Here is a 23,230-nt window from a genome sequence, read left to right as displayed (position 1 = left end):
AGTATTCTACAATATTTTGGGTTTTCAAAAGTTAATTTTAACGGTAGAAGTTAATTTTCTTGATTTTTTTATTGTGCATAGCCCATAATTAGTGAATAATTTCTTTTGAATAAGTTGTATATATGTGAGTTTTGTTTTTACTCTGAAAGTTTTTTATTCTTAAATAAGGAAAAAGTCAGAATAGAGAACAACAAATATACTCAAAACTATAAAATGTCTTCTAAAAATTATCATATACCAATAAAGTGTTGATCTAATAGTGTAAAACCTCACTAGATTAATTAGATCGAGAATTTGATTCATGGAAGCAACACTTGTTGAGAGAGACAATCACGAACCTCGAAAGAGATTATTTCCTTACTCAATAAGGATATACAAAAAAATAAAAAGAATCATCAAAATCTAAAACTATAATATCAAGAGGAAACGTTGCTTATTCTTATGAGATTATGCCTTTGAAACTAAAAAGAAAAGTATTGGTAAGATTATAACTAAAAAAATTGTAGTTGCATATCAAGTTGAATGAATTAGGGTGCTAAATTAGTTATGCAATTAACTAACTTAAAATATCAAAATAAGAGTTGCATATTAATGTATTAAGTAAGCATGTAAATTTGTAATATTTTATTCATGCATATTATTCATCATTAATTTGTATTACTTATATTAAGAGTGAATAATAAATAAATCAGAATAATGAATGATACAATTATAATATAAAAAAATTGTACACTATCATTACATATTTTTCCCTTAATATAATCATCATTGGCTTAGGTTGGCCTGACCTAAAAAATCCAAATCAAGATTAGACCAAATTAAATTCAAAGAATTCAAATCTGAGAAAATATAATTATCAAAATTAGATCATACTGGTCGGTTCAATCGTTGAATTGATCTTATACAAAAAAACAAAAAATTAGTCTATACAAATAAGGATCATGTAATTAAATCGATCAAAATAGAAAAATATCAATAAAATCATATTGTTTTAGTCAAAATTAGTATATATAGAAAATTATTAATTTTCAAAAAACACACTAAAAATTCAAACTTTGAACATGATAGTTGTTTATAACATGGTTATTGATTGAATCGTATTAATAATTAAATTATATATTGCAAATGATAATATTTATATTTATATATACTATATATAAAGGTAAAATATGGTGTAACTTTCACTATCATATAATTTTCACTTTCTATTTTGTTCTTTACATTATTTAATTTAAAAAAAAAACTATATAATCCTAATTAATCACCACCAACACATTAATTAACCACATTTATCACCTTAAACTATACAATATTGTAAACACACAAAGATTACAGTATAATACAACAAATATATTCTAATTATAAAAACTGAATATATAATACCATACAATATTGACCGGCAGATACGAAATGCATGTACACAAATTGAAAAACTGAATATATAATAATATATATATATAACTTAATCGATAATAACACTTAATTAAACAACAAATTGAAAGTATAACCCTTGATTAAAAATTCAATCATTACGCTTTCTTTTATTCAACAAATTGTACTTTATCTCACATCTTTTATCGTAACACTAATTATATCTATCCCCTCTCTCTTTTCCTTCCCATTTCTCTCTTCCTAACACTAATATACACTCCAAGAGGGGTATCAGACAAACATTATTAACAACAATTTATGTTGTTGTTAAAAATTAAAATATCAACCATTCATATTGGATCAACAAAAATTAGGATAATAGTTTATTAAGAAAAAAGATTAGGATAATAATAATAATAATAAAAAAGGCGTTTGAAAATGTCCTACCAAATCTCTATGCCAGCCTCTCTCCCCTTAATATAAAGACAATGGATATGCATGCTTCCTCTTACTGAATTTTGTTAAGGTTAAGTTATAAAACTATCTATATATCTATAATTAGAATATACAGCTTAATGCTTATGCATTAAGTTTACACAACAGTTTATTACCACCTATTTTAGACCCATAAAACCCCAACATGCTACACCAATATTTGTCACACTTTAGGGTTTCATTTCATTCTCACAAAAACACAAAACAAACAATGGCTGAACTCACAGAATTGTTTCCATTGGACAACCAAGTTGATGGATTAATGCATATGTATCTCTACATAATCACTTTTGATATTCCAACATTCATCATTGCTTTTATAATACTCACATCATTCTTCTTCATCTTCTATCAAATTCTCTATGGTTTGTTCTATTGGTTTGTGGAAATGAGACCAGAATATGAATATGAGCATGGACATGGACATGGGCATGATCTAGAACATGGAATAACTCATGTGGCTGATGGTTCTACCTCTGAGCCTTCTCAACATGTTACTATATTTCAAGCTCTTGTTCATACAAATTTACAAGCTTGGACAATGGTGGCTTCATTTAATGAAGGAGTTTTTGATGAGAAAAGAGGTCGAATGTTAAGAGCTTCTAAGAAATTGCCACCATTGGTACACTATGGAAATCATCATAACCCTATAAGAAGTTGTGGTGAATGTGCTATTTGCTTGGAAAATTTTGAAGCTGGTCAATTCTGTCAAGTTTTTCCTATGTGCAAACACATTTTTCATTCAGATTGCATAGACAATTGGTTGCAGAAGAAATTAACATGTCCAATATGTCGTAGTTGCATAGCTTAATTTTTTTGATTATGAAAACTCTAAGTAGTTTTAAATACCAACAATTTGTAAAAATTTAATTTCTTAATGATGAGTAGTAGTAATATTGTATCTTTCTAAAAACTAAGACACTTTCCAATTATTTTACCATTAAGGTAGATAGAAAAGAAAGTAGCACATTTCCAACTCTAGGTATGGAAAATTTTGGAGTTACAATGGAGAGAATTTATTTTTCCAAAAGGAAAAGTACTATTGTAAAATTAAGCACTTCAATATTAATTTAGTAACTAACTAAAGATCTTAACTTTAAAATTTAGGAACCTCAACTTTGTCATTTTATCAATCAAGAACTTCAACTTTAAACAACATAGATGTTTTATCTTTTCAATATTTTTATTAATACAAATATACTTTTACTATCGTTAAAGTACTTAATTATTAGTGAGTAGTGCCCATAAAAGCTTATACCTTAATTGGGTATCACACAAAAAAAATCGAACACCCCTTGCATGGCTAACAAAACATGCACAAAGACTAGCATTACAAGGAGACAGGAGCAGCAAAGAATAAAAAGTAGGAGATGTAGAGATGCAGGTGTAGAGATAAACAAATGGAACAAACTTAAAAGTTAAGGTACACCAGTTACACACTCAATTTCAGTCATTTATTTTCTTAAATCCAACAGACCAAAATGGGTAAAACTTAAAAGTTATTTAGTATTTTTTTTCTCTCTCATCACTTATTTCGATCACCCTATGGTCCATAAGATTTAAGAAAATAAATGACTGAGATTGAATATAATTAATATAATTTATAATAATGTTTTTTATTACTTGATTTCTAATTTTTGGGTTTTCAGAATATTTTTTTATTAAATTATTTTAATTAAAGGATGAGAGAAGATATTGATTACAAAATTATTTTTAAACTTATATAAATAGTCCTGAAACTATTATGCTTCACCAAACTAAATAGTCAAATAATTTTTAAGTTACTACCACATTGTGACAGGTAGTCTCAATAACTCTATTACTATTTTTACATTATTAATAACAATAAAAATTAGAGGCCTATCTTATTTAGGGCGTAAAGCTCTTGGATAAACATTTTTTTTCTAATTCTCCAAAACCCTCTTGCAATGTTCCCCAACTCAAGGGTTTTGCACTTAAACCTAATGATAAATAGTTTAGAAAGAAATAATTTTAAATTGGATGACATATTTCATATATGTACAAAATATTATATTTAGTTTATACACACATACTTTTTTTTTTAACTCCTTATATACTCACACTTCCTTAGGTTAACAAAAACTTTGAACAAATTATAATGCTATTTATTTTATGGGCCTAGTTTAACTATGTTCCTAATGATATCACATGATATATGACACATAAGAGGTTTTATTTCTGATTGTGAGTGCCAAATTGACAATTCAAGGATACAACACATTAATGTCTATTCAACCAGCTTGGATTGAAATTTTTTGCTAAAGATAATATTTCTGCTAAACTAAGCAACTATATTTGGAATTTACAACAAATTTCACTACATTATGGTCAAATTATCCTGTCATCTTCCCCCAAAAAATTCAAGAAACTTGACATTTAAACATCGTGGTATAACTTTCTTAACAAACAGAAATCAAATAAACAAAAATTTATCTAAGGTATAGCTAAAATTTGTTTCTCAAATCTTTGAACATGAGTGCAACAATTTCACAAGCCTTTGCTCCAGAAGTTGGGACAGATTATCCTTCTCTTACATTTTCATATTTAATTTCCAATGCTAGCAATGTGATTTTAATCTTGTTCTTATCCCTTTGTTTGGCCACCATAATTTCAACAATAGTTGTTCTTCTTCTATTAAAAATCTTTGAATATATATCTGATACTCTTCTTGACACACTTGAGGATGATATTGAAGAAGGAAGAATGAGAAGTTTAGTAGTTAGATCTTCTTTGACATACCAAACTACATTGAATAATAGGGAAAGGTATATACAAGATTCTGAGATGAGACCAGTTTATAAATTTCCCTCACACAAATTGCCACCACTTGTAATTTATGGACAAAATGATGATTTGATATCATTTTGTAGTGATTGTGTTATATGCCTAGAGAACTTTAATACAGGTGAGTCTTGTCAAATTTTCCCATTCTGCAATCACTTATTTCATTCATGTTGCATAGAGCATTGGTTGAAGGAGAATTTCACTTGTCCGGTTTGTCGAAATTGTTTATTAGATACAAAGCATAATATGTTGCAAAGTATATGAACTCGGTTTCATGGAAAATGTGACAATAGTCACTGAAATCGTAATACAGATATATGATTCGTCATTTTTATATTACTATTACAAGACTATCCTGATACATGAAATAGTGAACTACATGCACATTGTGCAAGGTTAACGTGAGGGTTTTGTAATGTGACCATATATGAAGGTTTATGATCCTCTACATCTTGATTGAAGAAGAGATCAGAAACTTGAAATTGGAAGAACCAATTGTCATCTCTTCAAGATGCTTTGCATTCACAACAAACTCTACAACATAAATTTATGAAGCTGATATCAAGATTCTAGACAAGTGAGACCACATTTGTAGAGGCAGCATTTCTAATGAATCAGTCACTCGACTCACCTCTAATACCTTTCAAAGATGATTAGTTAGGGTTCGTTTGTTAGTTCAGTTTTGAGTGAGAAAGAATATAAAGTTAAGGTTTCAAAGTTATCTGACAAGTAAACTTATGGTTCTCAAATCTTTCATTTCTTCTTCTCAAATGCTCGACTCGTTTGCCTAGTGACATGTCAAAAGACTAGGTGACTTAAGCTATTTGGTAGAATTGTTTTATAGAGTAGATCTTCTTGTCCAGAATCTCTTTCTAAGGAACTAGAAATGGCATCATGTTCCTTTTCATGTCATTTTTTGTTGGTTAAAAGTCATGTTCCAATTTTAAGCTCTTGTGAATCAGCAATCTACATTTGGATTTTACTTCCTTTCATTTTTTTTTACTCAAAATTAATGTAGAATCCATTAAATTGTGAGGAACAATTATGCATATTGATTAGTGCTACTAATGTTCACAAATAAGTTTATTATTAGTTATTTGCATGTCAATTACCAACATAAAATTAAGGGAAAACAAATAAATTGGCCTTTGAAGTATTTTATGTTTACAATTTAGTCCTAATTTCTTTCATTTTAGTTTAGACTGATAAAAGCCTAAACAGTTTCAATGTTCTTTATAAATGTACTATTAAAATATGTATTTTAAATTTGATACCAATAAAAAAATAGGATAAAATTCAAACATGGAGTAACTTCAAATATCTATTAACTATATAAAAAATCACAAAAGCAACTTGAAAACCAAAAATAGCTTAAAAGACAAATGTATTAGTTTTGTCTAAAATTAATTGAAAAGAATGGTGTATGAACTTTTCTCTATTTAAAATTGCAACTCAATATGAAAACAGAAGTTTCTTGGCAGAAGTCGGAATTATTAAATTTCCCAAAGAACTCAATTTGGAAATATTAATAATTAAATCACATATATAAACTCTTAAATTGAAATATTAATTAAATCACATATATAAACTTGTACTCCACACTGGTGCAAAGCAATTTGCATACCCACTCTTATTTTTCATCAAAGGGTTATTATGATTATACCTTTAGTAATAATTTTCGCAAAGTAATTTAACAAAGTTGTGTTTGCAAAAAGGTTTCATAACATTATTTAAAATTTGTAAGTGAAAAGTAATAAACTGCTACAAGCAATTGTATCAAAAAGACTACAACAAGCAATAAAAAAGAGAGATTGAACAAAATCCTCATATTCCAGTACAGAAGGATGTACTAGAAAGAATCTTATTTCCCAATAAACAACCTTAACATGTTTTTTGGTTTTTTAACAAAATCTTCTTCTAAGTAATTTGTATTTGGGCTGCATTTTTTTTACAGTGACATTACATATACTATTTTGGATGGAAATATGGGAAAGAGTTTGCAGGAATCATTGGGGTCTAAACCTATTTGAGCTAAGACAATTTCAAATGCTACCACTACCTGTGAAGTACAAAATCCATTTACATGTTCTGATCATGAGTGTGTGATTTTCTTGGACACTTTCCCTCAGGGTGATTAATGCCCGGTATTCCCTATGTTCAAACACACATATTTCATTTGGGAATAAAAAATTTCTTGGTACAAACAGATAAATTATCTCATCATTTTCTATAAAAATATTTCTAAAAATTAAAAATATATGATATTTGTCATAAATTTTAATTGTTGAAAGAAATAATTTATTTATTATTATGATGATATACTTTATTTGGGTTGAATAATCATGCAACGTGCCCAATTTGAGTAAAGATGTAAATTATTGACGTACCAAATAGAATCTGTATAAAGATGTAAATTATTTTCATTGTAACAACCAAAAGGGCACTTAACATAATTCATTGTCCTCTTTCATAATTGTAACTGTTTCTTTGGTTGACAATTTTGGTTTCTAGAATTATAGAAATAGAACATTGATTACACATTCAGCCAGGTCACTCATGCAATATAAGGCCACTATCTTTCTTTTGTTATGGTATGTTTGGTTGGAGTTTCTTTGGTTACTTAGTTTTTTGTTACTATGTTTGGCTGGAGTTAAAAATAGGGGTAAATAATTCATGGGTATTTCATTTGTAAAATTAAATTGAAAACTCACCAATAAAATAAATAGGGTCTATATTTATTTGGTATTATCAAGGGTATAACCTGAAATCTTTTTCGAGGTGTATGGTTGTCCCTCATAACAAGTGTCGCCCACAGGAATCGAACCGTTGACTTTTTAGTCATCATAGGAATCTAATATGACCTTATATCACCAGACCAACAACTTCTTAGTAAATGATGGAATTGTTAAGCTATTTGAACATTTTTAAATAAATTAAGCCTAATAATTTTCACCCAAAAAATTAAGCCTACTAATATTGTTCAACAAAACACAATGTTTGGCAAATTGGCTGGCATACACAGTCAAATAAGCTTAACATATAAACAACCTTAACATGCTTTTTTTGTTGTTTAATTTAGTAACAAAATCTTCTTCTAAGTGATTTCTCATTGGCAACATGTATTACAAGGTGTAATTGCCAACCATGCTTATAACATATTCTTCTTCTAATTGACTTATAATTTAACTTTCTCCCTTATATATGCATTGTTGTTTTACCCTGAAACTAAATACCTGATTCTAACAGAATGAGGTCTCAAGTTTATGGCTTTTCCTCTTCACCATCTCCAACTTTTGTCTCATTTTTAATCACCATAAGCCTTGTATTATTGGTCTTTATCGCCCTTGCATTTTTCTGCATCATTGTATTTTTCTTATTAGCACTCTTTCTAGCCTCATGCAATGTGTTGCTTGATTGGATTCTTCGTCGATCGCCCACGTCACGTAATAGGCAAAATGATCAAAATTCATTAAGTTCGAGGACATGGATGAACATATTTTGGATTGATATATGGAGAAAAGTAATATGGGGGAATCAAGGGGGGCTAGAAATACTTGAGCCAAGACTTGATCATGTTCTAATGCTGCTACCACCAATGAAGTACAAAATGCATGTAAGGACTACAACATGTTCTAATGATGAGTGTGTGATTTGCTTAGACAAATTCATTGAAGGTGAAAATTGCAGAGTCTTCCCTATGTGTAAACATATATTTCATTTGGATTGCATAGATAATTGGTTGAATAATCATGCAACTTGCCCAATTTGTAGACAATGTGTTTCAATGTGTGAAAATAATGTGCAAAAAGATGCACCAGAACATAGTTGGCATGACTGTTAAGAGAATTTGAGTGTTCAAGTTATTGATGTATCAAAAAGAAATTTTGTAAAGATGCAAATACTAATCCTTTTAACAAAAAAGATGGCATATAACAAAATTCAATTTTGGTGTTTAGAATTGTTGAAATTGAACACTGCACATTCAACAAGGTATGAATATAAGACCACTTCCTTTCTTTTGTTATGGTATGTTTCCATGAAAGCGCGGATCGTAACCTTGACATATGCTTAAGGAATAACATCAGGTGTTTGGTTGTTGTTGTATTTAACGATAATAGACCTTCTAATTGAAGAGGAGATTCCTGCCATACCCAAAAATAGACCGATACATCTATGTAACATGATTCAGATAATGGATGAAATAGCTTTGTAGCATCTTCTCATTGTGTTTAATAAGTCTACCTTCATTAAAAAAATTGGGAGTATAATTATAATTTTGAAAAAATGGTTCTACTTCATCATCCAAGCAAAATCAATTCTTTTATTCTAACTTTTTGAATATCATAACCATCCCTATGAGCAAATAAATTGTTCTAATGTCAATTCTTCTAAACTACTGTAACTTCATTTCCCATAGTCCTTTCAAAAGATTAAGCCGAAATTGTAAATAAGCATATGATATCTCCAACAAAGGGTTCAATACAAATGACAGTGTAGATTAGATGAATGACATGAAGTGGCTTTTAGCAACAGTTGGGAAGTAGAACTTAGCAACTAAAAAAGAATCAGACAAAACTAAAAAAAAATACTGAACTGAACTTGCATTTTTTCCAATTCTAAGTTTCTTGGCAAACAAGGCTTTTCTTTAACGAGACACATTCAAGTTGATTGTCTCTACTTCTGCTTTTGATTCATTCACCTTTTCATATACATGTGAACTTTTGAACCGACGAGGCGGAACACAACGAGAGCCGTAACATTGCTGCAAGTAGATGATAATGGCAAACAGAATACCTCCTAAAGGAATGACGATATCCCAAGCAGTAGAGTAAAAATCTGCACTTGGAACAGCATAGACATATGACTCATTATCTATAATGTCAGCATAGTTATGAGTCCTGTAAAGATCATAGGCATGAGGTAACAATCTCACAAAAGTAGTTCCGAAGTAAAACGAACATGAAAGAACATTATCCTTCATATTTGAGAACATGTTTAGAATGATTTGTGGCAAGAGAAAGCCATCTAATAAGAAACCACCATAAGATTTGAAGTAAACTGTGATAAGCATAGGAACCTTATCCCCATTCATCTTAGACTTCAAAAGCAATGCAATCAATAAACCTGCTGCATACAAGGGTAGAGTCACATATGCAGCCTTTATCTCAGCATCCCAGAGGCCTTTATTGCCTTCGTCGCTCTTTCTTGACGACCAAGTCATTTGAAGGAGCCGGAATTGCAACAAGAAAGCTACCATGGTGATCAACCTTACACTTATTTCATTAACTTCAAGCCATCCAACATTTTCAAGTACTATGTTGTTGTTGTTGGGCTTTTGAGTGAGAAGAGCTTCGAAGTTTAGAACAAGAGGTATCATGTGACCCAGTGTAAGAATCGACATCATAATAAGTGAGGTTAAGGGTAGAACATTAGGGTGTTTCTTCACATGGTAGAGCTGCAATCCCACAAAAACACATGCTAGAGTGGTAGATATCAGAACCATAGTGACCTCCATATCCATTCTCCAAACAGCTTCTTTTGCTGCTTCTGTGAAAAATGCAGCCGAAGATAGGTCTAAAGGTTTGAAATAAAGAGGGTCAAATTTTTTGCGCATGCTTTCAATACTTCCCTTAATGTAGCTTCCATTGTTTGCATCTACTGATGGGATCTGAAACTTCACTAGAACCTCACAGTCCACAGAATGAGTTATTGATACCCCACGGTTCGATGGAAGATCACGGCACCCTACCATACACAAGGTTCCTGTTCCAGCATTATAAATTCCTTCTGCAGAAATCTTCACTGTCTCGGAGGACAAATAGAACAACGAATTCCTGTCACTTAATGTTGAATTAGACCTCAGTGAGATTCCAATCTTGTAGCTAATGTTAAACAGGCTATCATTGTTGACGATTACATTAGGAACTTGTGTTTTCGAGCTTGGTAAAGACTTGAAATTTCCACCCGAATGTGAATCATAGAAATGATCACCAACAGATAAGGGAGTAGAATAGCCCCAGGCTACTCTCCTATAAGACTCTCTAACTGACATATCAAATCTCATGTTATAAGAATCGGCATCAGGATATCTTCTTGACCCTTGATTCTTGACAGGCTTGTTCGCCGGGCATGATTGCTTAACTCTGTCTATCTGACTATACTTATACTTTAAGCCTTGACTTCCCACCCCGAGAACCTCATCAGTTCTAAATGTGATCCTCTTGAAGTAGCCCGGATCGGTCACGGTCTTGTTCGTCCAAATTTGGCCCTCTATGCTACTAGAGTTTTTCAATGACAAAATTGAAGGGAGTCTCAGTCTTAACCTTATTGAACAATCACCCACATGAATGCGATCTAAGGATGTTTCCATGCCAATCATGTTGCATGCAACTACATACAACCTATTCTTCTTCTCATCCCACCATCCTTCCCCTACTAACATATTTTTCGGATTGAAACCCTGGTTAATCTGAGAGTAACCATTCACAAATTCCATCTGAACTCGCAACATATATTTTTTCGTAACAGAACATTCAATGCCTTTCAATGACAAAACAGATGGAAGTTGTCCATAATTCTCACTAATTGGACTGCAATTCTTAGAAGAAATGCATTCATTAGAGTACTCCAACCACAATCTTCTAATCACCCTTGATAGAGGATATGATGAACAAAAACTCGATGACTCCATATTCAATGATAAACCCTTTTCAGTATCACTCTCAGAAGAGAAATCATTCTCAGCCTCTATGGAATCCAAGGTATAGTTATAATTTCCTTTTGGAAACATCAATACAGAAAAGGGTTCAAAATAATTCTCATCCTTTTTAGAACTCAAACTCTCCAAGCTTCCACTAATAAGGCTACTAATATTACTTGCATTGTACACATTGTTAAGCTTAAACACAGCATCTAGATTAAGAGAGTTACCTGTTCTTGAATAACTTTTGCTTGTTCCAACCATGCAAACTTTTCCTGAAGTTTCATACCAGAAACCAACAAGGTTGAAAGTTACATAACCTCTGCGATTACCGCGTTTTCGCCAATTACTCGACCTGGCACCATAGCTGATATTCCTTACTTGGTAGCTAAATATGTTGGTTCTTATAAATGATGCAGTGCCTGCAATACTAAACAATCCATGGATCTGTGTTGCATAAGTATGCATCATTTGGAAGGTAAAGTAGTGCTTCCTAGTTGTGTCGAAATCTATTATCCTATCACCTCCTGTGAAGTAACCTGTGTTTTGAACACCAAGGGGGAAAGATTTGGAGGAGAACTCAGTAGGAGTTGACTTTGGAACAAGTGAAGCACAGTGGTCATTGTAAGAGGGTTGTGAAGCATAAGAGAAAACATGGTTGAAAGAGGAGAAAGTAAAGAGAAAGAAGAACATGGAGGAGAGAAAAGAATCCATGAACATGATAACAAGCTTGTTTCTCTTATCAGAGAAGAGAGTTGAGACTATGGTTAGAGTGTGGTTTGGAGTTATATACTCATTAGCTTCACTATCATATACTGGTATAACGAAGGGTATCTCCTCACCTACCTTATGGAAACTAATCTCTTTTGGGTGTATGATTCTTCCTTCCAACAAATATCGCTCTTAGAAATCGAACATTTGACATTTTGGTCAACCTAAAGATCTAGCATGATCTTACACCACTAAACTAATATTTTGTTGGTTACTATTAATAACTTTGTTGTATATAGCTCTTACCATATAAAGTTTAATCTCTCATTTTCTCTCAATTCCTTAATTCCTTAAGTAACTCTTATCACATTTAACCTTTAACTTATCAATTGAATCCATCTTCATTGGATGTTAAATTTTCAACTAACCAAACAAAATTTATTGGTGCCCATCAATGTAATTTTCTTTGAATATATGTTTGCTTGTTGAACAAGTCATGTGAAAATAGCCATTCAAATTTTGTTGAGTAATCTTTTGTGCTTATATTTCTACTTACAATAAACTTTCATAGATATTCCTCATTCATTTGTCTTCTTTTGAGTCCATTAATATATAAAAGGATATATGATTTGCCGGCTAATTGACGTATGCAATGATGTAATCATCATTATAATATTCATTGATAGATAAGGAATAATGAAAATGTAGAAAATGAACCTTTGTGGGTATTGAGAAATCATAGACTTAATTGGTGTCAACGTTCACAAAGACTTGAAAGATGGAATTAAGGCCAAAGAACATGATGATTATTGCACCTTCTGAATATTTAGATAATTGTTGTTCCAAATAGTGTTATTTACTATTTTGAACTTTATGGTTATTTTAATGATGATATTCTCCTACTAAACACTTGTAACCATAGAAAAGTGACATGTGCACAAACTGATACATTTAGTAATGATTAATTTACAAGTGACACATGTTACTTCTTTATAGATAGAAGGATTTGGATGAGCATTTAGTATGAAGACATATTATTTGCAGGTCGGTCAGATTAAAAATCAATATCTTGTCAGTAATCTGTAATCTCTAAAGTCAAGTCCATAGAACAGACTATAGGAAGGTAGAGTTTAGTGAAGCTTTTGAAGTGTGGAAAATTCCATGCATTTGAGTGTGGAATTTTCTTTTGGTGCATTGACTAGAAATCCAGGTCAAGGTTACTTATTGAAGGGGTGATCCTACCAGTGAAGGTGATTCTAACTTGTACTTGGCCCAATGAGAAATGATAACAAAGCTAGTCTCAACAATTTTCATTGAAATATATGACCATGAAGAGAATTACAACACAAGTAAAAACAATTCTAAGGAAATGGAGGAGTATTTTATTGAATAATTTTCAGCAAGAATAATCCAGAATAAAATGGAAGGAAATAAAAACAAAAGCAGATATAAACCAGAATAAAATGATCAGAGGTCTTATCTCATCATAGCAATGTACGAAATATTAATATAAAACTATATACACCATCCAAAAATATTTGCAGCCATTGTTCATAATAAGAGTTTAGCCAATATAATATAAAACAGAAACATCCTCTTAGATATAATTTATGAATGTGAAAAGTCTCAAAATTGGGTTATTGAAGAAAATGTTGAGGTAGCAACCTTAGGTAACCCACCCAATGGCTTGTTCAGTGTTGGTGCTAGATATAGGAACTTGCAAGTGCTTAACTCCAATTTTTGCAAACTCATTAACAAGCATGTTCACATATCCAGTTAGTGAATCCTTAAACTGCTTTGAGCAGCTTTTGTCACCCTCATCAACATCCTGAACACCACCTTTGACTAAACAACCAACTTGAGCACCTTCCATGTATGCTTTACAAGCCACCAGAATATCGCGAGCTCGGTTGTAGAAATGACCGATGACAAAGTCTTCAAAATTCTGAAACCAGAGAACTTTGCACAGTTAAGTTTTGAACCCAAAAAAGGAATAGAAACAAGTAGATAAGTTTTAGACTATTTTTTTGGGATAGAAAACCAAATATATATCATAAAAATAGAAAGCTAGAATACACTAGCACCTTTTCATTCACAGGATTCCAATTTTTCAAAGATCTATATAATACTAGACAGTCTTATCATATGATAAAACTTTCCGGTAGTCGATATAAGTTAATGAGAAAGAAGTTTCACATATGATAATGAAGCAAATATCGGAGCTTATATAAGAATGCACCATTATTGATGGTTTTCTGTAGTTGTTAAGGTCACCAACAAAGAAACATAAAGATCTTGAAAAGCCTAAATAAAACAAGTTAAGGAGATACGAAATAAATTTTCTTCATTTTGCTCCATAAAAGTAGCACAATATTTACCTACGCATCGATTCCTTGATAAAAAGGAACATGGGAAAGTAAACTTTTAAACTATATACCTTTCTATATAAAAAACTGAGCCAAGACTAGAATCAAACCTTTGGAGGCTTTCTCATCATATACACCATTGTCCTTAATGATAGAATGAATGTGTCCTCGTTATACTTCAATGAACTCGACTCACCTTGTTTTGTACCACTCGTACGCTCATATCCAGGTTCATTAAAGTAAGGCTTCATATTCAATATCAGACCTTGAATTGAGACTAGAACCTGTAAAATAGTTGAAACACCTGGAACCCACTTCTCATCCTTGCTGCCAGACCATGTGTTAAGTAGACTAAGGCATACTTTGCCACAATGATACAGATTTGGGTTTAGCCGAAGACCTCCAGAGTGGTAGTGGACTTGCTGCAAAGAAAAAAGTCACTTGTGTCAGGCCTGAATTAAAATTAGTGGAAAAAAATAATCAGAGTCCGATATAAGATTCACAACAACATACCGGAGGTACTTTGGGATAGGCGCTAGGAAAGAAAACATCAAAAAAGAAAAGACCATCATGATAAGGGGTCCCTTCTGCTCCAATAATCACAGCCCTCAAAAGATCCATCCTTGATTCATAAACTCTGACAAATATGGTATCTGAAGGCAATAAAAGAGAGTCAAAGAAGCAGCAAAAGGTTGCACAAAACTCCATGGGCCGTGGGAGGTCTTGTGTTATGGTATTCAGAACATAACTTTAAAGTTATTTATAACTTATAGATTTATAAACTTCCAAGTTCCAAATTAGGACTAAGAATCTGGACTCCACTTATGAAAATAAACCATAAAGAAAATCTGCTATGGCAATGGCCAATGGCTACCATTGCAATAACAATGATCCGATCCAAACCACAGAAAACATGCAAATCAGCTTAGAAAGAAGTTAGATACTAAATGCAGTATGACAACGAAAATATTACAGCTATTTTGTAACAGTAATGCTAAACAAGCTAACCTGGCAAATCCTTCTCCAAAATCTTCCATTCTTCCTGGATTTTTTTAGCCCAATTCTTCGGATGCTGTTCAGGAAATAGGTTCATGGTTTAACCCAAACAATTAAGATTAGAACTGGAAAAAAAGTGAAGCTTAAAAGAAAAGGAAAATTACCTGCTTCATGGAAGAATTTTGACGAATGAAATGATGGTCCGAAGTGTCTACGACGGTGTCAAATTGTTTAAAACTTTGGAATTTCCTTAGAATTTCATATCTTTCTGCATCAGAGATTGTTGCAATGGGGCTATCCACTGCTGTTCCATTATATCCATCGCTGGCAGAATTATGAATCTGGGTGTTTCCAAACACGTGCATGGGAGGGGCATGAACAGGATCAAATGGATAAAAATTTGGATTAGTTGTATGATTAGTAAATGATGGCTTAATAATATGAGAACTCTTCAACCAAGGGCTTTCGGATACAATTCCAGAAGGATGAAAGGATCCACCATGTCCAACGAAATGTGGATGGTAAGAACTGCTACTAACAATGACCTTCTTAGCAGGTGGAAGCATCATGGCCTCTGAATTATCGATGAAACCATGGTCATTTGTAGAGCCGAAAATGATAGGCTTCTTTTTACTCTGAAAAGATCCAGAAACTGACTGAGATTTAGATGACTCTACTCCTAACAACATATTTAAATTGCGCCCTCTGCGCTGTGAAATAGTTGATTTCTTCATACTAGGAGTAGACTGAGAAAATAACTGAGGAGAAGTCAATCCTATTCCAGAAGGATGATCAACACTACCAAATTTGAACTGCAAATTAGAACTCCCCACCAAAGATCCTTGGGTTCTAGGGTTAGTAGGCTCTAATGACAAAGAAGACTGAGAGGAGCCTGACAGGTGTGAATTGTAAGCATCCGGTTGCATATGAGACCAAGGATATAACGAATTATTCCCAGCCTTCTTCGAACCTACGTTATATCCGGACACCCAAGGTATAGGTGCCTCAATTCCAGGGGGTATATCAACATTGTCAAAGTGTGCCTGTAAGAAAGCATGCTGGTCTACTTCCGAAAACAAATCGACGAAGCTATCACCATATGCTGGATCATAAAATTGGCCATCAACATTGATTACATCATGTGAAGACTTAATCTTGCTAGCTGGTTCTAATTTTCCCACATCAGGCTGACAAAAATTATAACCAGACATTTCCTGAAAATGATGCAAAGCAAAATATTAGTCATGTTTCATAGGTGGAAAATATAATACTGATATGCTGTGATAAATAACAAATAATAAATCTTATACAAACCATGACATGGTGATCACCATGAACGGCTTCAATTATCTTCCCCTTATTACTTTTACTAAATTTTTCACCAATTATCATTAATTCATCAGAATCATCATCGTTGTCAATGTCAATCACATCATGTAAAATGACCTACAAATATAAAACACAATTATTATATTTGTTCTATTTGACATTTGAGTAATAAAGAGATATAGAGTCATAGAAGCATTAAAAAACAGAGTTTAATAAGAACAGAAAACTATATCAAAGATATAAGCATGATGAAACAGTTGGTAGAAGTAATCTCCTTAAACAGATATCCCCTCTATTTAGAAAACCGACACAGACATCCCGAACTTTAAAACCACCGTGATTAATCTGCAGACAAATCTAATGACTTTTCTCTATTTTTTTTCATAAACTTTCTCTTCCAGTAAAAAGGTTTTTATAGGTTTCCAACAACAGTAACGACAATCAAGCCTTAGTCCGACACTCTCGCTAGGTGGAGTCGTCTTTTGTAGGTTTCCAAGTAATGAAAAATATTTCAAGGCAGGTGAGAGTGGGTTACTCCAAAATATAACTAGCCTAGGAGGATACCAAAAGAAAAAACTTCACAAACATTACAAATGAAGAAGAAAAATCAAAACTATACTATTATAGAGAGGGATTCCACATTTGGTATCTTCTCTACTTTCCTAAAAGAACATGCTTTTGGTTTTCACTATAACTACAATGTGAGGGAAAACTCTAATTATAAATTAACCACATAGGCACAACACTTGCACAAGCTTGTACTTTGAATGATTGCAACACATTTACAGAGGAAAACGGGTGGTTAACAAACTATACAGACAATTAATCTCCAAAGGAAAAAATGACACAAATTGTTTGATTCTACACAGTCTCAAGTTCAGACTGTATGTGCTCCAGTTACACAAACTGACATAAAAGACTTAACTAGTTCATCATATCATATGATAACACAAACCATGTCCTGCCACACTCCGAAGATGAAATACACAACACCTTGGTGGGGAAATAGTATAGAAAGATCAAACTTATCATTAAGGTTATGTTCAGTTAGGGAGTAGAAGTGATAACTTTTGCAGGAGTTAAATTTTCAACAAAAAATGAGTGTTTGCATTACAAGAAAGGGGAGAGCATGGAACAAGTGTTGCTACACAATTTTTCGATTCCTCAATGGCTGCAACCTAGGTAGGTAGATTTGGTAATGATAGTTTGAGTGAGTTGAGGAAACAAAGTTGTTTGAATTTTCAAGAATATGAAAATTTTATACGAAACTTTTTTTCCTATTTTGCATAACATGGTGTGAGAGAAGGAGGGTAGGCTTTCTTGATTTGAGAAAATTCGAGGAAATGCATCAGCCAGAAACCAATTTGCAGTGATATGTAAGTTATCCTTGAAAATTGTAAGAAATAGAATAAAACATCATTTCACATCAAAGTTGGCAATACGCACAACTCATAAAACCTTACTCCTAAATCATATCAACAAAATATTTATCATCAATTCAAAATGCAGAGCACATATTCACACAATTGAACAACCGAAAAGAAACAACTACGTGATTCGGGAGTCTAAATTTCGTGTATAAAACCTCCCATGACTTCAACAATCAACAACCATAAATCACTAGTCTTAACGGGTGAAAATCAATATAATCCCCACAACAGCTATATCAAGTGAAAATAAAATCATAACCAACTACTCTAAATATTATACATAACATAGCCTAAACTAGCAAAACTGATGAAACCCCTAAACGTCATTTCAGGTAACAGAATGTGATCATCATTGAAGACCCAAAAGTCCAAAGAGGAGATAAAAGAAAACCATAATTCATTCAAAAACCATAAACAAGATAATCACAGTGCTGCAAAGGAACACAAACAACACCAAAAAGAAAGCACCTTCACAATAACAATAGCATAAGCTATTAAAGTTATGACTTTTATAAACCAGAAATATCAAATAAAATAAAGTGATCATGACTATAAAGTGAAAACCCCATATTAAAATTAATCGAAAAATCAAAACTTTGATCAAAATCACAACACCCCATGATGCCAAAAATAAAAAGTCCACACCTTTCATTGTAAAAAATTCTAAAAATTGAAACTTTGAACAAGTGGGAGATAGCATACTTGTTTCTGCTTCGGCAATCTTGAAGGGTGAGGAATTGGGGGAGGAATTTCGATGACGTCAGGGTCCATGAAGTGAGAAGAAGAAGTGCTTCCAAAGTTGTGTTATGTGTTTCTGTTTTGATCACATGAAAAAAGAAAGAGTTAAAAGTGTGTTAGAGTGATCACAAGTGTGTTGTGTAGTTATGCACAAACAAAGAAAAAATATAGAGAGAGAAAGAGAGAGAAATTGGAATGGGTTTACTTTGAATGTGGCGACTTGATACTCAAAGTGATAGACACTAATTTAAATGAAAATTTGAAGGGTCATAAAAGTTTTTTGTTTTTATTTATTTATTATTTTAGGAGGGATTTATCATTCATTTATTATTCACTTATATTTAAAAAGTGCATCATAACAAATTTGAATAATATATTAGAGTGTAAAATAAGATTTATACACAGTCAGTGCATTATCTACCATTCATTGATAATACTTTTATTTAAAAGTCAATAATAACTAAAAATCGATGGTGAATAATGTAGTGACAGTGTAAAAAAAATTTACACCTTTTTCCCAATATATTATGCTATATCATTGGGAATCATATCTTTTATACCAAAATTTGTATTATTTTATGTAATATGAGTTTGATTAGAAAACCAAAATATGAATTAAATATATATTAATTTTATATTTTTTTTGACCGATGAGAATAAAAGATACTTAGTGAAATACATCTTAGGATGGAAGATGGGATCCCCATCATTGGTGTATATATGTTGAGAATGAGAATAAAATATCTCATAACATAAGGAAATAAATTATCTCCTCTAGTCATTAAAATTATGATATGTGTCTTATTTAATCATTTTTATATATCATAGTTTTGCTAAAGATATGTTGAATAAATTATTCTGTATCTAAAGTATGACGAGATAAATATGAAACCGTAGAATGTAAGGTTTGGGTTGGCGCCTGATGAATGGGGATAGATAGATATGAAGATGGAATGGGACAACTTTTTTTGGAAAGTGGATTTATTGCTTTGCCAATGTGGCTTTTAATGTGACTTTCATCACCTTACTTGCTTAGGCTGCGTTTGGTTTCCATGACTCTTCGATTTCTGTATGAAGTAGCTTCACACATTATTAGTTTATTATTCATAATTCATTTTTAATTATTATTAACTTTTCAAAAAAGTAATATAAATGAGTTATAGATCATGTAATGACAGTATATAAATCTTTATATCAACAATACATATATATTATACTCTAATAATTATATGTTGATGTATCACAATTGAGAATTGTATATGGTCAGTAGAATATACTTTTTATAATGTAGATATATATATAGACATATATATAGACATAGTTATGGATAGGGATATAGTTATTATATAGTAATATTTATAGATATATTATTGATAGAGATATAACCATTTTTTCTCATTTAATTTTGTTACATAGTCTTTCTAAATCAATTGTATCATACACTTACATATCATAACTTCGCCCTTCTTTCTAAATTTTGATTTTCTCTCATAGTCTATGTATAAATAAAAAGATATAGGTGCAAATTATAATCATCGTAATATCTACACATTATCAATGTAAAAATTTATACACATTCATTATATTATTTATCAATCATTTATATTACTTTTTTTAAGAATCAACTATAACTAAAAATAAATGGATGATAATATATTGACAATATATAAAACTTTTATACTACTAATACACATATTTTTCTCGACTATTATATAACATTTATAACATGTAAAGATTATATACTCAACTCTAAATAATAAGTATGGAGATGGACAAATACGAGATTATCTAGCAACATGCTATTATTAATATAAACATTAAAAATATATATTATAAATATTTAGCATTATTATTTTAGCCTTTTCAAAAGTAAATATATTTATTATTTCTTATCCATGAACAAAAGACACTAAATAATAAATGAGTTATGGAAACATTAAAAAAGGATTTAATATAAATTTAATGATATTATTAATGTTTTTTACATTTTGATTTATCATTCATGATCCATATGTTAATTATCATTATTATCAAGCAAAAATTATACAAATTTACATTGGATGATATATTGACCGTAATTTTTTACATTAATAATACATAAATATTAAACTCAAAATAATATTATCTAACTGTGTTTTATACACTTTCATTACATCATACATCATTTATTTATTTTATTTTTTTTAAATAGTCAACTAAATATGAACGATTGATTATAGAATGACAATATATATAACTTATACATTATCAATGTACATATCTTTTATCTATAGAAAATACTTAAGTATTGTTATAACTTTGATGATAATTCTAATTAATTTTATATTTCAAAATGTATGACTTCACACTTTTATATTATGACTTTAACGTTAACCATCAAATACTATTGAATAAAAATAATATATATAATAGATGATATAATATTCGACATTAGGTACATTGTATAAAATTTAATTCTTTTTTCGGTACATTGTATAAAACTTTATTTTGTTAGGTACCAGCAAGATAAAACACACCTAAAGTGAGTGAATAGGTGTAGCGGATCACTAGTACCGCTTGTCTAACAAATGCATAAAACAGAAAGTTACTGCTATTAATCGATTATTCAAATATCTGGTTAATCGATTATTAACAACCTTAATTGATTATACTTATTCTTATTATTCTAGAAAAATTGATTTCTTGCAAAATAATCAATGGTGATTATCAATCTTTATGACCCTAATTTGATTCTTAATTTTATCACAGATTATGAACACTAAACACACATCATAGAAATTAAAAATATAAGGAATCATTAAAAACTAAAATGTAAAAGATATAGGGAAAAGAAGAATGCTCAAGGATTTTTATCCTGATTCGTTTGCGGGAGATTTTTAAACTACATCCAGGTCTCTCTTATGATCTCGCGAGATTTTCTTCAGTATGAAATATAATTATTTATACAATCACATTTCTAATACAATACACAAGATCTCTCTCGGATCCGTTGAGTCTACTCTATCTATTTGACCTATCAACTCGGATACCCACACCTTTTGTGACTTTGGCCTTAGCCGATGTCTCGCTCTATCCAAGACTTCTTACCCTCGTGAAGACACAACTTTTGTTTTTCTAGTGATATTAACACACCAAGAGAACAGTTCCTTGATTCTCAAACTATTTGCCGAGTTATTGATGCACACTTAATATGAATTAACTCTGAAACTCAGTTATAAAACCTATACATAACCCTCACAAGAAGCCTAAACTAAATGTAATGTAATGTAATGGTTTTTCAATGTATGAAACTGATAAGTGCCAAACATACCTAAATTTCAAACACTTTTATGACACTTATCTTAAGCATAATTGAGAAAAACCAACTTAAAACGATATTTTTTGTATAAAATATCACAATCTTGTATATTTGTGTGTGTATTTCTTTTTTGTGTAGTTTGTAGGATTTAGAAAGAAGAAAAGAAGAGAAAAAAGACTCATGGTAAAAAAGAAAACGAAGTCAAAATCAAGGTGCTCAAGCAGGCAGCTGAGCGTGGACCAAGCCACGCTAAGCTGACCTGGACACCAGCCTGACCTGGACCAAGCTGCTCAAGCAAGCACCTGAGCGGACCTGCTTGGCCGCTCAGCCTAGCACCAGACTAGTCTTGACACAATTAGAACTCAAGCTTGACACGGTCAGACACGAGCTTGGCACATGCCCAAGCTGCTCAACAAGCAGCTTAGCGATGCAACCAAGCAGCTCAGCGGAGAACCAACTCCTGCCCAGATCAGCAAGCACCATACCACATCCCAGTCAGCACGGTCAAAGCTGTTGAACAAGCAGTTTAGCGGTGTAATAGGTGTGCTAAGCGATGTGCACCCAGACTTGACTTATCCATCAAGCAAACCATGAAGTCACCAACGACCTCACCTCAAGTAGCCCACCATGGGCTTTCCACGGTAGCTCACCATAGCTGGTTTCATAGCTCACAACTAGCTTTGATGAGTCAAGCATAAAGAAGTGACAAAGCTGCTTGATCAAGGGACCAAACACACGCTGAAGGGTTTGGTCAGCTGCTTAGCGGGGCTGACAAGCAGCTCAGCGGCCCCAGAAGAATTTCTATAAATATGGCACATTTCAATCGAACAAAGATAACTCTCACATTTTCACTCATGTTTTGCCTAGAAATTCTTCTCTGAAGTTCTCTCTTCTTGTTCTTAGCTCTTAGGAACTTTATTTAAGTAAGTTTTGTAATTTTAGTTTATAATTCAAGAGGAGAAAAGGAGAAGGCAAGTGCGATGCAAAAAAT

The 23,230-nt window shown here is 31.7% G+C and overlaps 2 protein-coding genes across 2 annotated transcripts; both read right to left on the bottom strand.

Moving 5' to 3' along the window:
• On the bottom strand, nucleotides 9,317-12,085 carry LOC109347083. Its single transcript, XM_019586812.1, has one exon. It carries the CDS (start codon nucleotides 12,083-12,085, stop codon nucleotides 9,317-9,319), a length of 2,769 nt encoding a protein of 922 aa, XP_019442357.1.
• LOC109348150 (probable ubiquitin-conjugating enzyme E2 25) lies at nucleotides 13,571-19,152 on the bottom strand. The gene is made up of 7 exons (XM_019588409.1): nucleotides 18,906-19,152; nucleotides 16,759-16,890; nucleotides 15,609-16,658; nucleotides 15,457-15,520; nucleotides 14,962-15,101; nucleotides 14,559-14,870; nucleotides 13,571-14,027 (listed from the first exon to the last, which is right to left on the bottom strand). Exons 1-7 carry the CDS (start codon nucleotides 18,972-18,974, stop codon nucleotides 13,749-13,751), a joined length of 2,046 nt encoding a protein of 681 aa, XP_019443954.1. The 5' UTR covers nucleotides 18,975-19,152; the 3' UTR covers nucleotides 13,571-13,748.

The sequence above is a fragment of the Lupinus angustifolius genome, chromosome LG05, assembly GCF_001865875.1.
Source record: "Lupinus angustifolius cultivar Tanjil chromosome LG05, LupAngTanjil_v1.0, whole genome shotgun sequence".
NCBI lineage: Eukaryota > Viridiplantae > Streptophyta > Magnoliopsida > Fabales > Fabaceae > Lupinus > Lupinus angustifolius.
The sequence above is the reverse complement of the archived record's forward strand: the minus strand, read 5'-3'. Positions and strand labels throughout refer to the sequence as shown.